This window comes from Heloderma suspectum, chromosome 13 (genome assembly GCF_057233095.1).
Source record: "Heloderma suspectum isolate Gila_16-S chromosome 13, 16-S_ref, whole genome shotgun sequence".
Classification (NCBI taxonomy): domain Eukaryota; kingdom Metazoa; phylum Chordata; class Lepidosauria; order Squamata; family Helodermatidae; genus Heloderma; species Heloderma suspectum.
Window position 1 is genome coordinate 5,664,081 of NC_139470.1, and position 15,047 is coordinate 5,679,127.

Consider the following 15,047-nt stretch of genomic DNA (forward strand, 5'->3'; position numbering starts at 1 on the left):
CACTGCAGCTTTTAAGAAGGCCTTGAAAACATATTACTGTGGCCTTCTCTTGAAATGACTGCTATTGTTGTTGTTACTGCCATTATCGTTGATGTTGGTTTTATTGTTGGCTTTTATTGTTTTTACCTTTTTATCACTTTTTATATTTTGTTTTATGTATTTATTGCTGTAAGCCGCCTTGGGAGGGCTTCTGTCCTGAAAGGCGGCCAAGAAATGTTTTAAATAAATAAAAATGCGCCAATCTTTGTGAGTATTCCTCCTGTGTTTAGCCTTGCCTCAATTTCCTTCCTGTTCCTTGGTCTACCTTGTGTCTGTTTCTGAATGTTAAGGTTCTTTGGGCAAGGATCTGTCCCTTCATGCTTTGTAAAGCTCCATGTACATAGGTGGCATTATGTAAGAACAGAAATCATTATTCTCCTCTTCTCTTTCAGATCCTGGTAAAATCAATGATCAGGAAAAGATCTTTTGGGAACCCATTTGAGGGAAGTAGAAGGGATGAGAGATCCCTGTCCGCACCAGGCAGTCTGTTGATGTAAGTGCTTCTGGGGCTGTAGAGTGGGCCAAGAGTTTTCAGGCTGTGTTGTGGACAATTTGGGGGCAGGAGTGGGGAGGAGTTTCCTTGGAAAGCTTTTCGAAAAAGATGAGTAACGGTGAACACATTTTCCCCAAAGGGCAGCATGGTCAACTTTTCCTTACAATCTGGACCTGCAGGAAAACATTCTAGAAAAGCACCCATGCTGGCTGGGGGATTCTGGGAGATGTAGGTTGGGGAAGGCTGAATCACAGAGTGGTACATTAACCAATTGGATTTTGCAGCTCTAAACAAATTAACTTGGATTATTAGAGCCAGTCAGGGAGGAGGAGGTCTTGTGCTAAGTCTGAGCAACAATGGAAATGTTCCATCGTTATTGGAATAGCCAACATATTGTAATGATTGGTAGCCTATTTTTGTTGATAATAAGGATGAAGAAATGTTGGCATAATCTGGCTGTTTAGTGTGGTGCTGTTGTCTTATGTAGAAGACATAAGAACACCATATGACTAGAAACTTCTTTTTCATATTGTTTTAACAAAAGCTGAGATTTTTCACACTACCAAATCTGAACCAAGTAGCAGTGCCTGACCACCGGGAGGAGTATACAGTGGCCTGCTTATAGTTCCATTGCTTCATTTTGTGGTTTGGTTTCTTTGAACTGTATCCAGTATATATGTATATGTTATTGCGTTTGACGGTGGATGACTTGGTCCGATTTCTTTTTTCTGTGTGTGTGTGTTCTCACATCCACTTCCTCCCTCTTCCTCTCCTTCTCCACCCCACCCCACTCCCCCACGACTCCAGAAAAAACAAATCAGGAAATGTGAAATATTACACCAGTCAAAGGTAAAGATTGCGATTACCTCGTAACTCCTTCTACCTGTCTGTCCGTTACGCAATGAACTGGGATCAAATGGTGCTCCCAACTGCATGCTGCAGGGGAAGGGGGCATGAGGCCATCTTCTGAGACATGGAATGCTCTTGTTTTGGAGTTCCCTTTCTGAAATGCGTAGCATGATTGGGTTTTTTGTCTTTAAACAAATGCCGCAGGAAGGGGCTGAGCTAGTTGGTTGTTGCAGAGATTTTTGTGCACGTCGCTGTTGGCAGGGATTTGGTCTCTACCAGCTTTTTGGTTCCTTTTTGGCACATTTCCCAAACATTGGCTGGAAAGATCCACAGGACTCCAGTGTGTACGTACAGCACCTTCTCATCTGTGGAACGACTCCAACAAGAAACAAGAGTGTGCGTTTGCTAGAGGCTCCAGTGCGCATGCAGGGTGCATTCTTTCAGTGTTGGGAAACATTCTGCTCATGCGTTGTCCTGCCGCTTAAGGCTATAGTGTAACTCATTGCTCCAGTGAACCTGCACGTGTACAGAGCAGGAGTCTGTGGCCCACTGAAGCCGCTGCAAGGGAGCAACAGTGTTAGATGTGATCAGAACACTTGTCGCAACCTCCTTCCTCTTTTTTCCATCCCTCCTCATTTGACCTCGTAGCAAAGTGTCGTTGGTTGTTGACATATACTTTGTTTCATTTTAAAGCAGGAAGCAAAACAGCGAAGACAACCTGAAGAGCATCAACGACCTGCCAGAAGTGGGCGAAAATGAATCGCTGTCTTGAAAACTTCCAGTTTGGGTTGCCTGCCTGAACTCCCCACCTCCAGCTTCTACTTTTAAATTTTTTTTACAAAGCGTGTGTCTGCGGAGTGAGAACATCGCAGAGCCCAAGTCAAACCGACCAGCATTCTGTGATGCTGGTGATCGTATTGATGCTGAATGTAGAGCTTTTTGTGACTGCATGCTGAACAAACCAGAATCGTAAATAATGACCGTTGCCGCATCATTTCTGACATCAAAATATGGGGACCACAATCAGGCCTGCTACCAGATGTCACCTGGATGGAAGAGCCAGGAGCATTTTTGCAGAAAAAAAAGCAAATGAGTGGCCAAAAAACAGGGAGTTGGGGGGTGGAAAAAATCTCAGGCCAAACCTTTCACACGGACTCTGGTCCGTATTTTTAAGAGCTGGTTGAAAGTGGGTGGCTAAACTTGGTGCTTTTTTCCAAGTGGGGATAGAGAGAGTGTTTGCAACCTACCAGTAACATACATCTTTTCTTGCTTTGGTGTTTACATATTATTCTTATGTTTTTTGCATTGATAGTTTTTACTGCGTGGAAACAAACAAAAATGCCCCATCGGGGGTTTTGGAAATGCTTGGCCTTTTGTGAGTGGGTTGTCCACAGCTTTGTTTGAGAGGGGTTCAGCCTGATTTTCCTGGACGTAGTTGACCGTACGCCAAAACACAACATCAGTGTCATTTGTGGGATTGTCAGTGCTTCAGAAATATAAGGCGAAAGGTGGGATTTTTTTCTTTTATTTTTTTTAAAGGGCTCAATGTACCAGAACCCATGGAGCGCTACCTTTGACATCCGCGTGTTTAAGCACAAATTGAAAACACGCACTAGTGGGTGAAACAGATATTCTGCCCAACTGATGAAGCACTAAGCAGAATTTACTGCTAGTAATTTTACTTGATCTCTGAGTCAATATGGTATGTACAAAATTCATGGTTTTTAACAAAACAATCTAAACATTCTTGGTATGCTACATGGTTTAATACATTTTACACAATAACATGCAGCTTCTGCAGTTTTTAAATATGCTTCAAGGAACATTACCGAAATAATACATCGACTGCGTTGGTAATCATTATTCTAATCGACTTGTAAGCAGCACTTATTTCCTGGTTTTCCTTACCTTAAAAATGTTTGTTTTTCCTTTTGCAAAAGGGACCGATATTGCATTTTCCTGCACTTATACCCAATAGCTGAGGAATATTCTGTCGAAACAAATCAGCTGGAATCAGGAAATTAAACACTAACTTTGTGCGTAAATATTCCCTCTCTCTGCCCCCACCCAGTATTCTTGTCTTTGCCATGAAGTGGACTAGTTGCTAGAATACCTTTGTGATGCCCATAAAATCTGTACTTTTGTAATAGCAGCTGGGGGAATTGTGTGTTTGAAAGCTTCCACCCTTCCCTTGGAGAAGAAAACAAACAAAAACTCCCTGTTCATAAAAACTGAGCATGTTAGGGAACCTCTTTCCCTGACAGTCTAGCTTTCCATGGGTCAGCAGGCAGTTTCTGGCAGTGCAATTTTTCTCCCCCACCTCCCAATGTTCTAAAGTAGTATCGTCCTAGAAGAACTATACCTGCTGATTTCTGAACACGGAGGATGCATTTGAGAGCCCTGCTCAAAGCCAAAAGTGTCTAGCTGTCCCCTCTTGGAGACAGACACGCTGGAGTAGATGAAGCTTGCTCAGATCTTAGCGAAGTAGTCCTAATGTGCTTTTAGCCCTCTCTGCTTTCTTGCTAGCTTCCCTATTGAGATTGTGGATGCTTCTAAAACAGCCTTCCACAGCTTGGTGCCCTCCAGATATGTTGGACTGCAACCCCCCTCATTCCCAGCTGGCTGGGAGTCCAACACATCTGGAACACACCAGGCTGGCAAAGCCTGTTCTAGACACAGGGGACTAGCATGGCCAAACAAAATGCAATGTGCAACTGGTCTGTCTTTTCCTCCATGATGGATTTTTGTGTGGAAAGAAAACAAACAGTGGTGGGAAAACACTGGAGGCTTACAACCTGGAGACGGTGTCATCTAGATGCATACACCTTTGTAAAATTCCATGAATAAGATGGGGTGATTGCACAATGAAAGCCTCATCTGGAAGAACCACATGCAGGTAAGTCCTGTCTCACCTTTTAGAGTTCTTTGAGAGTGTCAATAAACAGGTATACAGGGGTGATACAGTAGACATTGTTTTCTTGGACTTCCAAAAGGCTTTTGACAAAGTCCCTCACCAAAGACTCCTGAGCAAACTTAGCAGTCATGGAATAAGAGGAGAGGTCCTCCTATGGATCAGGAACTGGTTAAAGAACAGGAAGCAGAGAGTAGGAATGAATGATAAATTCTCCCAATGGAGGGAAGTAAATAGTGGGGTCCCACAGAGATCTGTATTACGACCAATGCTTTTCAACCTGTTCATAAAAGATCTGGAATTGGGAGTGAGCAGTGAAGTGGCCAAGTTTACGGATGACACCAAATTATTTAGGGTGGTTAAAACAAAAAGGGATTGTGAAGAGCTCCAAAAGGATCTCTCCAAACTGGGAGAATGGACATCTAAATGGCAAATGCGGTTCAATGTAGGCAAGTGTAAAGTGATCCATGTTGGGGCAAAAAATCCCAACTTTAAGTGTAGCCTGATGGGATCTCAGCTAGCAGTGACCAACCAAGAAAGAGATCTGGGGGTTGTGGTGGACAGCTCGATGAAAATGTCAAGCCAGTGGGTGGCCACTGTAAAAAAGACAAACTCCATGTTAGGCATAATTAGAAAAGGAATTGAGAATAAAACTGCCAATATCATACTGCCCTTACACAACTCACTATATTGACCACACTTGGAATACTGTGTCCAGTTCTGATCACCACACCTCAAAAAAAGATACTGTAGAGCTGGAAAAAGTGCAGAACAGGGCGACTTAAATGATCAAGGGGCTGGAGCATCTCCCCTATGAGGGAAGGTTACAACAGCTGGGATTGTTTAGCTTGGAAAAAAGGAGGGTCAGGGGAGACATGACAGGTGTGTTCAAAATTACTCATTGTGTGGAGAATGTGGATAAGGAGACATTTTTCTCCCTCTCTTCATACTAGACCCTGAGGGTCCTCCCATGAAGCTGATCGGTGGGAGATTCGGGACAGATAAAAGGACTTCTTCACACAGTGCATAGTTAAACTATGGAATTTGTTACCACAGGATGTAGTGATGGCCACCAATTTGGATGGCCTTAAAAGGGGGTTAGACAAATTCCTGGAGGGAAAGGCTATCAATGGCTACTAGTCTTGATGGCTGTGTGCTACCTCCAGTAACAGAGGCAGTGAGCCTATGTACACCAGCTGCTGGGGAACACGGGCAGGAGGGTGCTGTTGCACTCATTCCCTGCTTGTGGGTTCCCAGTTGACAGCTGGTTGGCTACTGTGTGAACATAATGCTGGACTACATGGAGCCTTGGTCTGATCCAGCAGGGCTCTTCTGATGTTCTTACGTTATGTTCTTATGAAAAGCACTGATCCCCCACAATTTTGCGTAGCGGAGAGGTGTAGCTTTGCTCACCGCTTCTGATGGTTGATCGCCTGTTCCATTCGGAAGCTAGGAAGGAAGAAGAGCAAACACATCAGCTGAAGAGGAAGCTACCAATCTAGCCAGCGCAGGAGTCTCATCCAGTGCACTGCTGGCCTCCACAGCCAGTGTTTCTGTAACCTTTCACATGGAGGAATGCATTAAAAACAACAACGACTTATTTCACAACCAGTTAATCTGCAAGGATTCATCAAAAACCATCCAACAAACAGCAGCCAGCCAGTGAGTGCTGCCTCAGCACTCAGGAAAAAAAGAGTCAAAATTACATGCAAAGGAATGGACATTCTGCACTACGGGGAGCCCAGTTCTGCAACCTGCAGAAATTAGGCATACACAAAAATACTTCTATCCTGCCCGTTGCATCCTGTCACTGGGACACCCAGGTTGGTTAATATCAATTTAAATTCTTCACAGAGATTAATGCAAATGCTGCACCCTGGTGAACCCTGTTCTGCAAACTTGCATAAATTAGGCAATATCTGATATTCTGCCTTTACGTCCTGTCACTGGGGCACCCAAGGTAGTTGACATCACAACTTTAAAGCAGGGCTGGCATCTAAAACCTTGGGGTTGGCTCCTGCACATTTGATTCTGTTTTAAGCCCAGCCATTTTGAGACCAGCATGAGTGACCTGTGCTATAGCTACTTGCAAGTGACTGTCACAGCTCCTCCCATTTCTACTGGCAGACTGACTCCTCCCCTTCATGATGCAGAATGGGCAGGTCCTGCAAGCACTACTCCAACGGAGGGCAGATGCACCACTTGACCCCAGGGTATAGATTGAACAGCTTTCCCCACCATCCACTTCCCAACATTGCATGGTCTCGCTTCAGACTTTCAGAGAGAAGAAAGATCCATGAAATCCGAAGATTATGAAGATGGTCAGCATCGGTGCTGGCTGCAGATTTCTGAGGGCCCTCGGGAAAGACCCCTCCGGGCCCCCTCCGAGAGTCTGCCTTCACACCATCGCCATCACCAGCCACTCTTGCTCCTCATCCTCTTTCTCGTCATGGCTACCACTTGCTTTCCTGGCAGGCAGAAAGCCAGGGAGCAAGCAGGCTGTGGCATCTTCTGCTCACCACCACCACCACCGTCTGGGCCAGAGCAAGAGGCAGGCGAACAAACAGGTTGCAGTGGTGAAGAGGAGGAGCAACTCCAGGGGCTCTTGCCAGTGGGCCCCAGCTGGGGTGTTGGCCATTGGCACATGCCCAACCATGCCTACCCTCGATGCCAGTCCAGCAGATGTGTTAATATGGCAAAAGATCCCTGAAAAATACAGAGTGCTTGAAAATGACTGATTCCCTGCAATGTTGCATAGCGTAGTTTTACCAATCATAACCAGTAAATCTCCTGTTCCATTCTTTTCCCTCTTCAGATTTGCAAAAATACTACTGCTGGCATGGGCCCTTGGCAGGTGCCCAGTCATACCTACTGCTGATGCCAGCCCTGATTTTGATGATGAAATTTTTTAACACGCTTTCCAGGCCTCACTGCCACCACAAGGCAGCTTACAATACTGCAAAAAGATGAACATACAATTACAGTTAGACACAGACACACAGGGCTTCTTCACACAGAGCTTTTATCCTGCAATTGAGATTGCTCACTCACGGAAGTTTGTGGGCCCTTTAGATGACGTCATGAACCTCCAGAGCGTCTGCTGCACTAAATGACCCGTATTCCATTTTTCAATAGATTGGAGATAATGAGCTATTACATTACCCCGCTTATGTTCCCTCCATGAGAAAGGAAAAGCACCAAGATGAGGCACAAGATGGAAGACTCAGATAAGAGGGAGAAGGAGGGGGAAAGTAAGCATGTGTAAAGGGTGTCCGGTGTGATCCTGCATTTAAAATGGAAGCAGAAAGCCCCGTTTTAAATGCAGGATTTTAGGCTGGTGTAGAGATGCTCACAGACACACCAGTAGTAGAAACAGCAGCAGTAGCAGCAAATGATTTTAAAGCAGCAAATGTAGACTGGAAAATGAGTCTTTGTTGTTTTTTTTAAAAGCCAGCAGTGATGAAGCCATACGTATCTCCCTGGGGAGGGAGTTCCAAAGATGGAGAACTTGTTGTGACTTGACCTACCTCTGGGCAGAGACTTTGTGTTTGATTCAATGTGATTTTGTCATAATGAATACAGAGTTCTTGCCCTACATACATAAGAAGGTGGGGGGAATGCTTTTTGCAAGTTCCGGCTTCCAAGCATAGATTCCTGAGCACAGACCACATCCCTAACAAAACTATGAAATTCATCTCTGACATACATACCTGAGGCGGAAACCTGTAGTCAGCGACGTCCCAAATTCAGGGGCCCAACTCTGAAGTGTTGATCATGGCAACTCTCTTTACCTGGTTACCGAGCTCACCACGGAATCTGTTTTTTGGTAGCCCTTTTCCCACACAAACACCCAGCTACGAGGGAGAGACAGACACAGGGAGAGGACACATTCTCAACATTTCTGTCTAAGGTCTCTGACAGGAAAGAAATTGGATGTACAGATGAGCCCAGCACCCATTTTGAGAAAACTCCAGTTTTTGCCTCACAGCCAACTCCTGCAACCACACAGACACGATCCATTCTTCCACTACAGAACGGATGTTGAGATGGCCACGTAATAATCAAAGCAAAGATGGGTCCTTCTAGCTGAGGAGAATCTTTTGCACATACTGGGGGGTGGGAGGAGAGGGTTGAGGGAGAAGGAAGGAAATCCCTTTGCAACCAAAACTGGGAGAGAAAAAATTGTAAGTGCTTTACAACTTTATAAAGAAGATGACGATGCACGGATTGAGGGTGGAGACTACCCAGCTGCCATGGGGCCTTGAGAAGCCTACAACATCCCAGTTTATGTTCGCCACCCCCTTTTAAATTTGCCCATCTGTCGAGTGAGAGGAAGCCCAGGTCTCCCTCCACAACAGGGCTGCCACAGAGCTCCTGCACCTGTTTTTAAAACTGAAATGTTTAATGTGGCTCCTTTAACAGCTGCACATCAGGCAGCCATTCACCAAGTGCAGACGGAGCAATGGGGAAAAGTTGCTCTCTTGAACAGCTGCAGTTGTTGCAAGGCACCAGAGCCCCCTTAAAACATTTTTAACTTAAACAGACATACAAAGAAACAAAAAGATATCAGGAGCCTCGTGGTGATCCTAACTCTGGCTCTGCTTTTAATTTGCAAAGTATTTCTGGTTAATCCATCCGATGCTGTTAGCTCTTCTAATTCATCGAAGTGTCTGCTGTGATACATTGGAAGACAACAAATCCCCAAATTTAGGATTGAATGGCATCCATTTATTCTGTTTCAGAAAGTAAGATAATGATATTGAAATTAATGCCCATCATTGTTTGCCTAGTTTCATGTTTTTTGTAATTTTTAAAAAACTTTGTATTTAATATTGCACATTAATACTGTCAGAATAACTGGAATTATATTGGAACTGTGAAAAAATAAAAAAAATGTGTTAGCTTTTAAGGTGTTACAGAACCCTTGGTTGCTTTTTGCAGCAACAGACTAACGTGGCTACCCTTCTGGCATTATTTCTCTGTTTGGGTTTTATCCCAGTTTCGGAGAGATGAGGAAGGGGAAGACATTTGGAAGACCCTGAGGTTACTCCCTAAAAAGCAACCAGTCAGCGCTAAATAGACACAGACACTCATAAGCCTTACCTGATCACATAGGTCAAGATGGCCAACTGGACTAGCTGGTTCATCAGCCCCACTTTGCAGCTCCTGATCGACATGATCCAGGTGGTGTCGTACTCAAAGAGGAAGCCGTACAAAGCCCCACAGGGCTTCTCGAAGGTAGCCATGGCCCCCACCCTGTAGCCTCCCCAGTGAAAGCTATTGACCCCTAAAAACATCTTAAGTAGTAATTAAAAATGACCACATTAAAATACATAAATGTAACATTATCAGATAAAGCATAACATTTCTATTTTATAATGTCAGCTGCCTGCACCATTCATGCATCCCGTTCAGGGCTGCGTTCTGGCTTGCAGAGTCAAACGGGAAGCCAAAATACACACTAACCCGCTCTCTTATCAAGGGAAAACTAGGCCCCAAACCACCTGCAAGCTGCAAGATTGAGTACCACAGCCTGTTGATTCCCAGAATCCCCTGCAGGTGAGCTGAAGTGCTTTCTGACCTTGGCAGAGGCTGAATAAATTGGGATAAACCAGACCAAAAGGAAATCTATCCCAACCCCAAACCAAGAAGCAATAAAGCAATTGGGAGAAGCAAACTGGTGAAGTTGAACAATATCCCAAACGTTTGATAACGTTACTGTATCTAGCCAGGCTACAAAGATACAGTCATTAAGCAATAGAAGAGAGCAAAATCAAGTTGTACAATCTTATCATTCAATACCAGAAATAACCAAACATGTTTCAACCATAGGTTTACTTCAGGATATATAAAAAGGTATAGGAAAAGATATATAAAAGACTTATATACATATCTTTGTTTCCCGCCCCCCAGCTGAGCAGAGCAGAGCAGAGCAAGCTGCTCCAGCTGGTCCAGGGACTACAGAAGCAGGCAAGCTCCCAGAGAGCGAGCGGACAGAACGAGCGAACAGGGGGAGCAAACAGGAGTTGGCCAGCACACACTTCCACACCAGTGGGACTCTGCTTTTAACCTCTACTGAGTAGAGGAGCAGGCACAGGCTAGTCTAGAACAATCACAAAGCTAGACACAAAAGGGAAAAGAGGCTATGGAAGGACAAGACTCTCCAGTGGTGGTGACCTGCAAGGTGTGTGCAATGTTTGTTTTCTTGCCTGAGAACAACATGGCCTACACCTGCAACAAGTGCAAGTTGATCACGCTGCTGGAAGAAAAAGTAAGTGGACTGGAGCAGCGACTGTCGACCCTCCGGGGAATAAGAGAACACGAAGAGTTCTTGGACAGAATGGGGGAACTACAGCAGCAAAGGGCAGACCAGAAGCTTGAAGAGCAACAGCAAGATGAGGCAGTGGGAAATGCTGAGGTGAAGAAAAATGGAGTAGAGGATACTACTTGGAAAAGGGTGACAGGAGAAGAAGAACTAGACGCCACTCTGCACCAGTGGAAGCAGTGGAGCTGTGGAACCGATTCCAGGTACTTGCAGATGAGACTGGAGGACAGCCTGCAGAGGAAGAATCACAGGGGAACCTGCATGAGAGTGAGCAAGAGGCTGAAGGTCAGTCAAACAGAGGCGATGAAACCCAGGCCTACAAGAGGAAGAAGAGAAGAGTGGTAGTAGTGGGAGACTCCTTGCTGCGTGGGGTCGAGACCCAAGTATGTCGCGAAGACCCATGGACTCGCCAGGTATGTTGTCTCCCGGGAGGACAGATTAGAGACGTGACTGAAAGGTTGCCTGCACTCATAAAGCCCACTGACAGGTATCCCTTTCTTCTCATCCATGTGGGAACAAATGATACCGCCAAGCGGAGCTACGAAGAGATCACGTCAGACTTTGAAGCTTTGGGAAGGAAACTCAAGAACTTTGGGGCCCAGATAGTTTTCTCATCCATCCTTCCAGTAGTTAGAAGAGGGATAGAAAGGGAACGAAAAATACTCCGGGTGAATGACTGGCTACGAAGGTGGTGCCGACGAGAGAGATTTGGATTCTGGGACCACGGGCTATACTTCCTGGAAGATGGGCTGTTGGCTAGGGATGGGTTGCACCTCACAAAGGATGGGAAGAATGTGTTTGGCCACAGCATGAAGAACTTCATCAGGAGGGCTTTAAACTGAATCCTACGGGGAAGGGAGATGTAATGTTGGGGGTAACAATGGACATAGGCGCATGCACTGCAATGGAGAGAACAGCTCTGATAGCGCCCAATAATAGTCTTCAGACACATGTAGGAAGAAAGCCAGACTATGAAGCACATGGTCTTCGATGTCTATATACTAATGCCCAGAGTATGGGAAACAAACAGAACGAACTTGAACTCTTAATACAAGAGGGAAATTATGACCTGATAGGTATAACTGAGACTTGGTGGGATGACTCTCATAACTGGAATACAGCAACTGAAGGATATAACTTGTTCAGAAAGAACAGGAGGAACAGAAAGGGAGGTGGGGTTGCACTGTATGTGAAAAACACATATCTCTGCACAGAAATACAGGAGGATGAGCTTGGTAGCCCCATCGAGAGCATCTGGGTTGAAATAAATGGAGCAAAGAATAAAAGGAACCTGGTGGTCGGAGTCTACTACCGGCCACCCAATCAAGGAGAAGACAAGGATGAAACTTTTGAAAAGCAAATAGCCAATGTTTTAAGGAAGCATGATGTAGTAGTAATGGGGGACTTCAATTTCCCCGATATTTGTTGGGAGACAAATTCTGCAAAACATGGCCCCTCCAGGAAATTCCTGACTTGTGTGGCGGATAACTTCCTCCTACAGAAAGTAGAGGAAAGAACTAGAGGATCGGCTATCCTTGACTTGATCCTAACCAACAGAGATGACTTAGTGGATAAAGTAGCAGTTACAGGAACTCTGGGGGAAAGCAACCATGTTGTACTTGAGTTCTTGGTTCTAAGGGAAGCAAAAGCCGAGTGTAGTCAAATGCATACCCTGGATTTTAGGAAAGCTGATTTTCATAAACTCAGAACAATGATCAGTAAGATCCCATGGCAAGCGATGCTAGCGGGAAAAGGAGTCCAAGATGGGTGGGAGCTTTTAAAAAAGGAAATTCTCAAGGCACAATCACAAGCAATTCCAACTAGAAGAAAAGGTGGAAGACAACAGAAGAAGCCAATGTGGCTTCACAAAAAGCTTAGGGATGACCTGAAAACAAAAAAGGACACATATAGGAAGTGGAAAGAAGGCCAAGTAACAAAGGAAGAGTACAGGCAGATAGCACAGAATTGCAGGGATGGCGTCAGGAAGGCTAAAGCTGAGAATGAGCTGAGGTTAGCAAGGGATGCTAAAAACAACAAAAAGGCTTTCTTCAGCTACGTGCATAGTAAAAGGCAGAGGAAAGAAATCGTGGTTCAGCTATTAAATAAGGATGGAAAAATGATAACAGATGACAAAGAAAAGGCAGAAGTGCTCAATTCCTACTTTGGCTCAGTCTTCTTCCAAAAGAGGGTCTATGACCCCCCTGGCAAAGGCAAAGTACAGGCTGAAGGGGCAGGATTGCAGCTTGAGATCGATAGGCATATGGTCAAGGAACACCTAATTACTTTGAATGAGTTCAAATCTCCAGGGCCAGATGAACTGCATCCTAGAGTCATAAAGGAACTGGCAGAAGAACTCTCAGAACCGCTGTCTATTCTCTTTGAGAAATCATGGAGGACGGGGGAAGTGCCAGATGACTGGAGGAGGGCTAATGTTGTCCCTATCTTCAAAAAGGGTAAAAAGGAGGAACCTGGGAACTACAGAACAGTCAGTCTGACATCAATCCCTGGGAAAATTCTGGAGCAGATCATAAAGCAATCCATCTGGGAGCACCTTGACAACAATGCCGTGATTACTCGAAGCCAACATGGATTTGTCAAAAACAAGTCCTGCCAGACAAATCTGATCTCATTTTTTGATCAAGTAACCTCCCTTGTAGACCGTGGGAATGCTGTAGACATCATATACCTCGACTTCAGCAAAGCTTTCGACAAAGTGCCCCATGATATCCTGATGAGCAAACTAGCTCGAAGTGGGCTAGATGAAACAACGATCCGGTGGATCCACAGTTGGCTACAGAATCGGACTCAAAGAGTGCTTATCAATGGGACCTTCTCAAGCTGGGGAGAGGTCACGAGTGGGGTACCGCAGGGCTCAGTCCTGGGCCCAGTGCTCTTCAACATTTTTATTAATGACTTGGAGGAGGAGGTGCAGGGAATGCTGATCAAATTTGCAGATGACACAAAATTGGGAGGGATAGCTAATACTTTGGAAGACAGAAACAAAATTCAAAGTGATCTGGATAGACTGGAGCGCTGGGCAGAAAACAACAGAATGGCATTTAATAGGGACAAATGCCAAGTTCTGCACCTAGGAAAAAGAAACCAAATGCACAGTTACAAGATGGGGGATACGTGGCTCAACCACACTACGAGCGAGAAGGATCTTGGAATTGTCGTCGATCACAAGCTGAATATGAGCCAACAATGTGATGTGGCTGCAAAAAAGGCAAATGCTATTTTGGGCTGCATTAATAGAAGCATCGCTTCCAAATCCCGGGAAGTACTAGTTCCCCTCTACTCAGCACTGGTTAGGCCTCATCTGGAGTACTGTGTCCAGTTCTGGGCACCACACTTTAAGAAGGATGCAGACAAGCTGGAGAGGGTTCAAAGGAGGGCAACAAAGATGATCAGGGGACTGGAAACAAAGCCCTATGAAGAGAGACTGAAAGAACTGGGCATGTTTAGCCTTGAGAAGAGAAGACTGAGGGGAGATATGATAGCACTCTTCAAGTACTTGAAAGGTTGTCACAGAGAAGAAGGCCAGGATCTCTTCTTGATCATCCCAGAGTGCAGGACACGGAATAATGGGCTCAAGTTACAGGAAGCCAGATTCCGGCTGAACATCAGGAAAAACTTCCTGAGTGTCAGAGCAATACGGCAATGGAACCAATTACCTGGGGAGGTGGTGGGCTCTCCCACACTGGAGGCCTTTAAGACGAGGCTGGACAGCCATTTGTCAGGGATGCTCTGACTTGGATTCCTGCATTGAGCAGGGGGTTGGACTCGATGGCCTTGTAGGCCCCTTCCAACCCTACTATTCTATGATTCTATAAGAGAGACTGAAAGAACTGGGCATGTTTAGCCTTGAGAAGAGAAGACTGAGGGGAGATATGATAGCACTCTTCCAGTACTTGAAAGGTTGTCACAGAGAAGGCCAGGATCTCTTCTTGATCATCCCAGAGTGCAGGACATGGAATAATGGGCTCAAGTGGCAGGAAGCCAGATTCCGGCTGAACATCAGGAAAAACTTCCTGAGTGTCAGAGCAATACGACAATGGAACCAATTCCCTGGGGAGGTGGTGGGCTCTCCCACACTGGAGGCCTTCAAGACGAGGCTGGACAGCCATTTGTCGGGGATGCTCTGACTTGGATTCCTGCACTGAGCAGGGGGTTGGACTCGATGGCCTTGTAGGCCCCTTCCAACCCTACTATTCTATGATCTCAGGTACGAGAAGTTTGGATTAATATATGTATGTGTGTATATAAGTTTGGATATTATTCATCTTCACCAGTTCCCTTATCCCAATTGTTTTATTGTTAAATTAGGATAAACACCAAACTCTGGCCCCTGAGGGGAAAGGAGAACCAGGCCCCGGCTTAGTTGCCTTACCACTGCAGCCTTTTCCCTCACCCCTGCAGGTGAATTTCTT

The 15,047-nt window shown here is 45.3% G+C and overlaps 1 protein-coding gene across 7 annotated transcripts in view; it reads left to right on the forward strand.

Moving 5' to 3' along the window:
* CAMKK2 (calcium/calmodulin dependent protein kinase kinase 2) overlaps positions 1-4,341 on the forward strand; it is a 50,425-nt gene extending 46,084 nt beyond the window's left edge. For 4 of the 7 annotated variants that reach the window (XM_084819857.1, XM_084819859.1, XM_084819861.1 and 1 more), the window contains 2 exons: positions 432-532; positions 2,075-4,341. In XM_084819857.1, coding sequence (XP_084675983.1) covers positions 432-532; positions 2,075-2,153 — 180 coding nt within the window. In that variant the 3' untranslated portion in view covers positions 2,154-4,341. The remainder of the gene's footprint in view (positions 1-431; positions 533-2,074) is intronic. The other 3 variants (XM_084819858.1, XM_084819860.1, XM_084819864.1) reach the window with 1 other exon arrangement.
* The last annotated feature ends 10,706 nt before the right edge of the window (positions 4,342-15,047 follow it).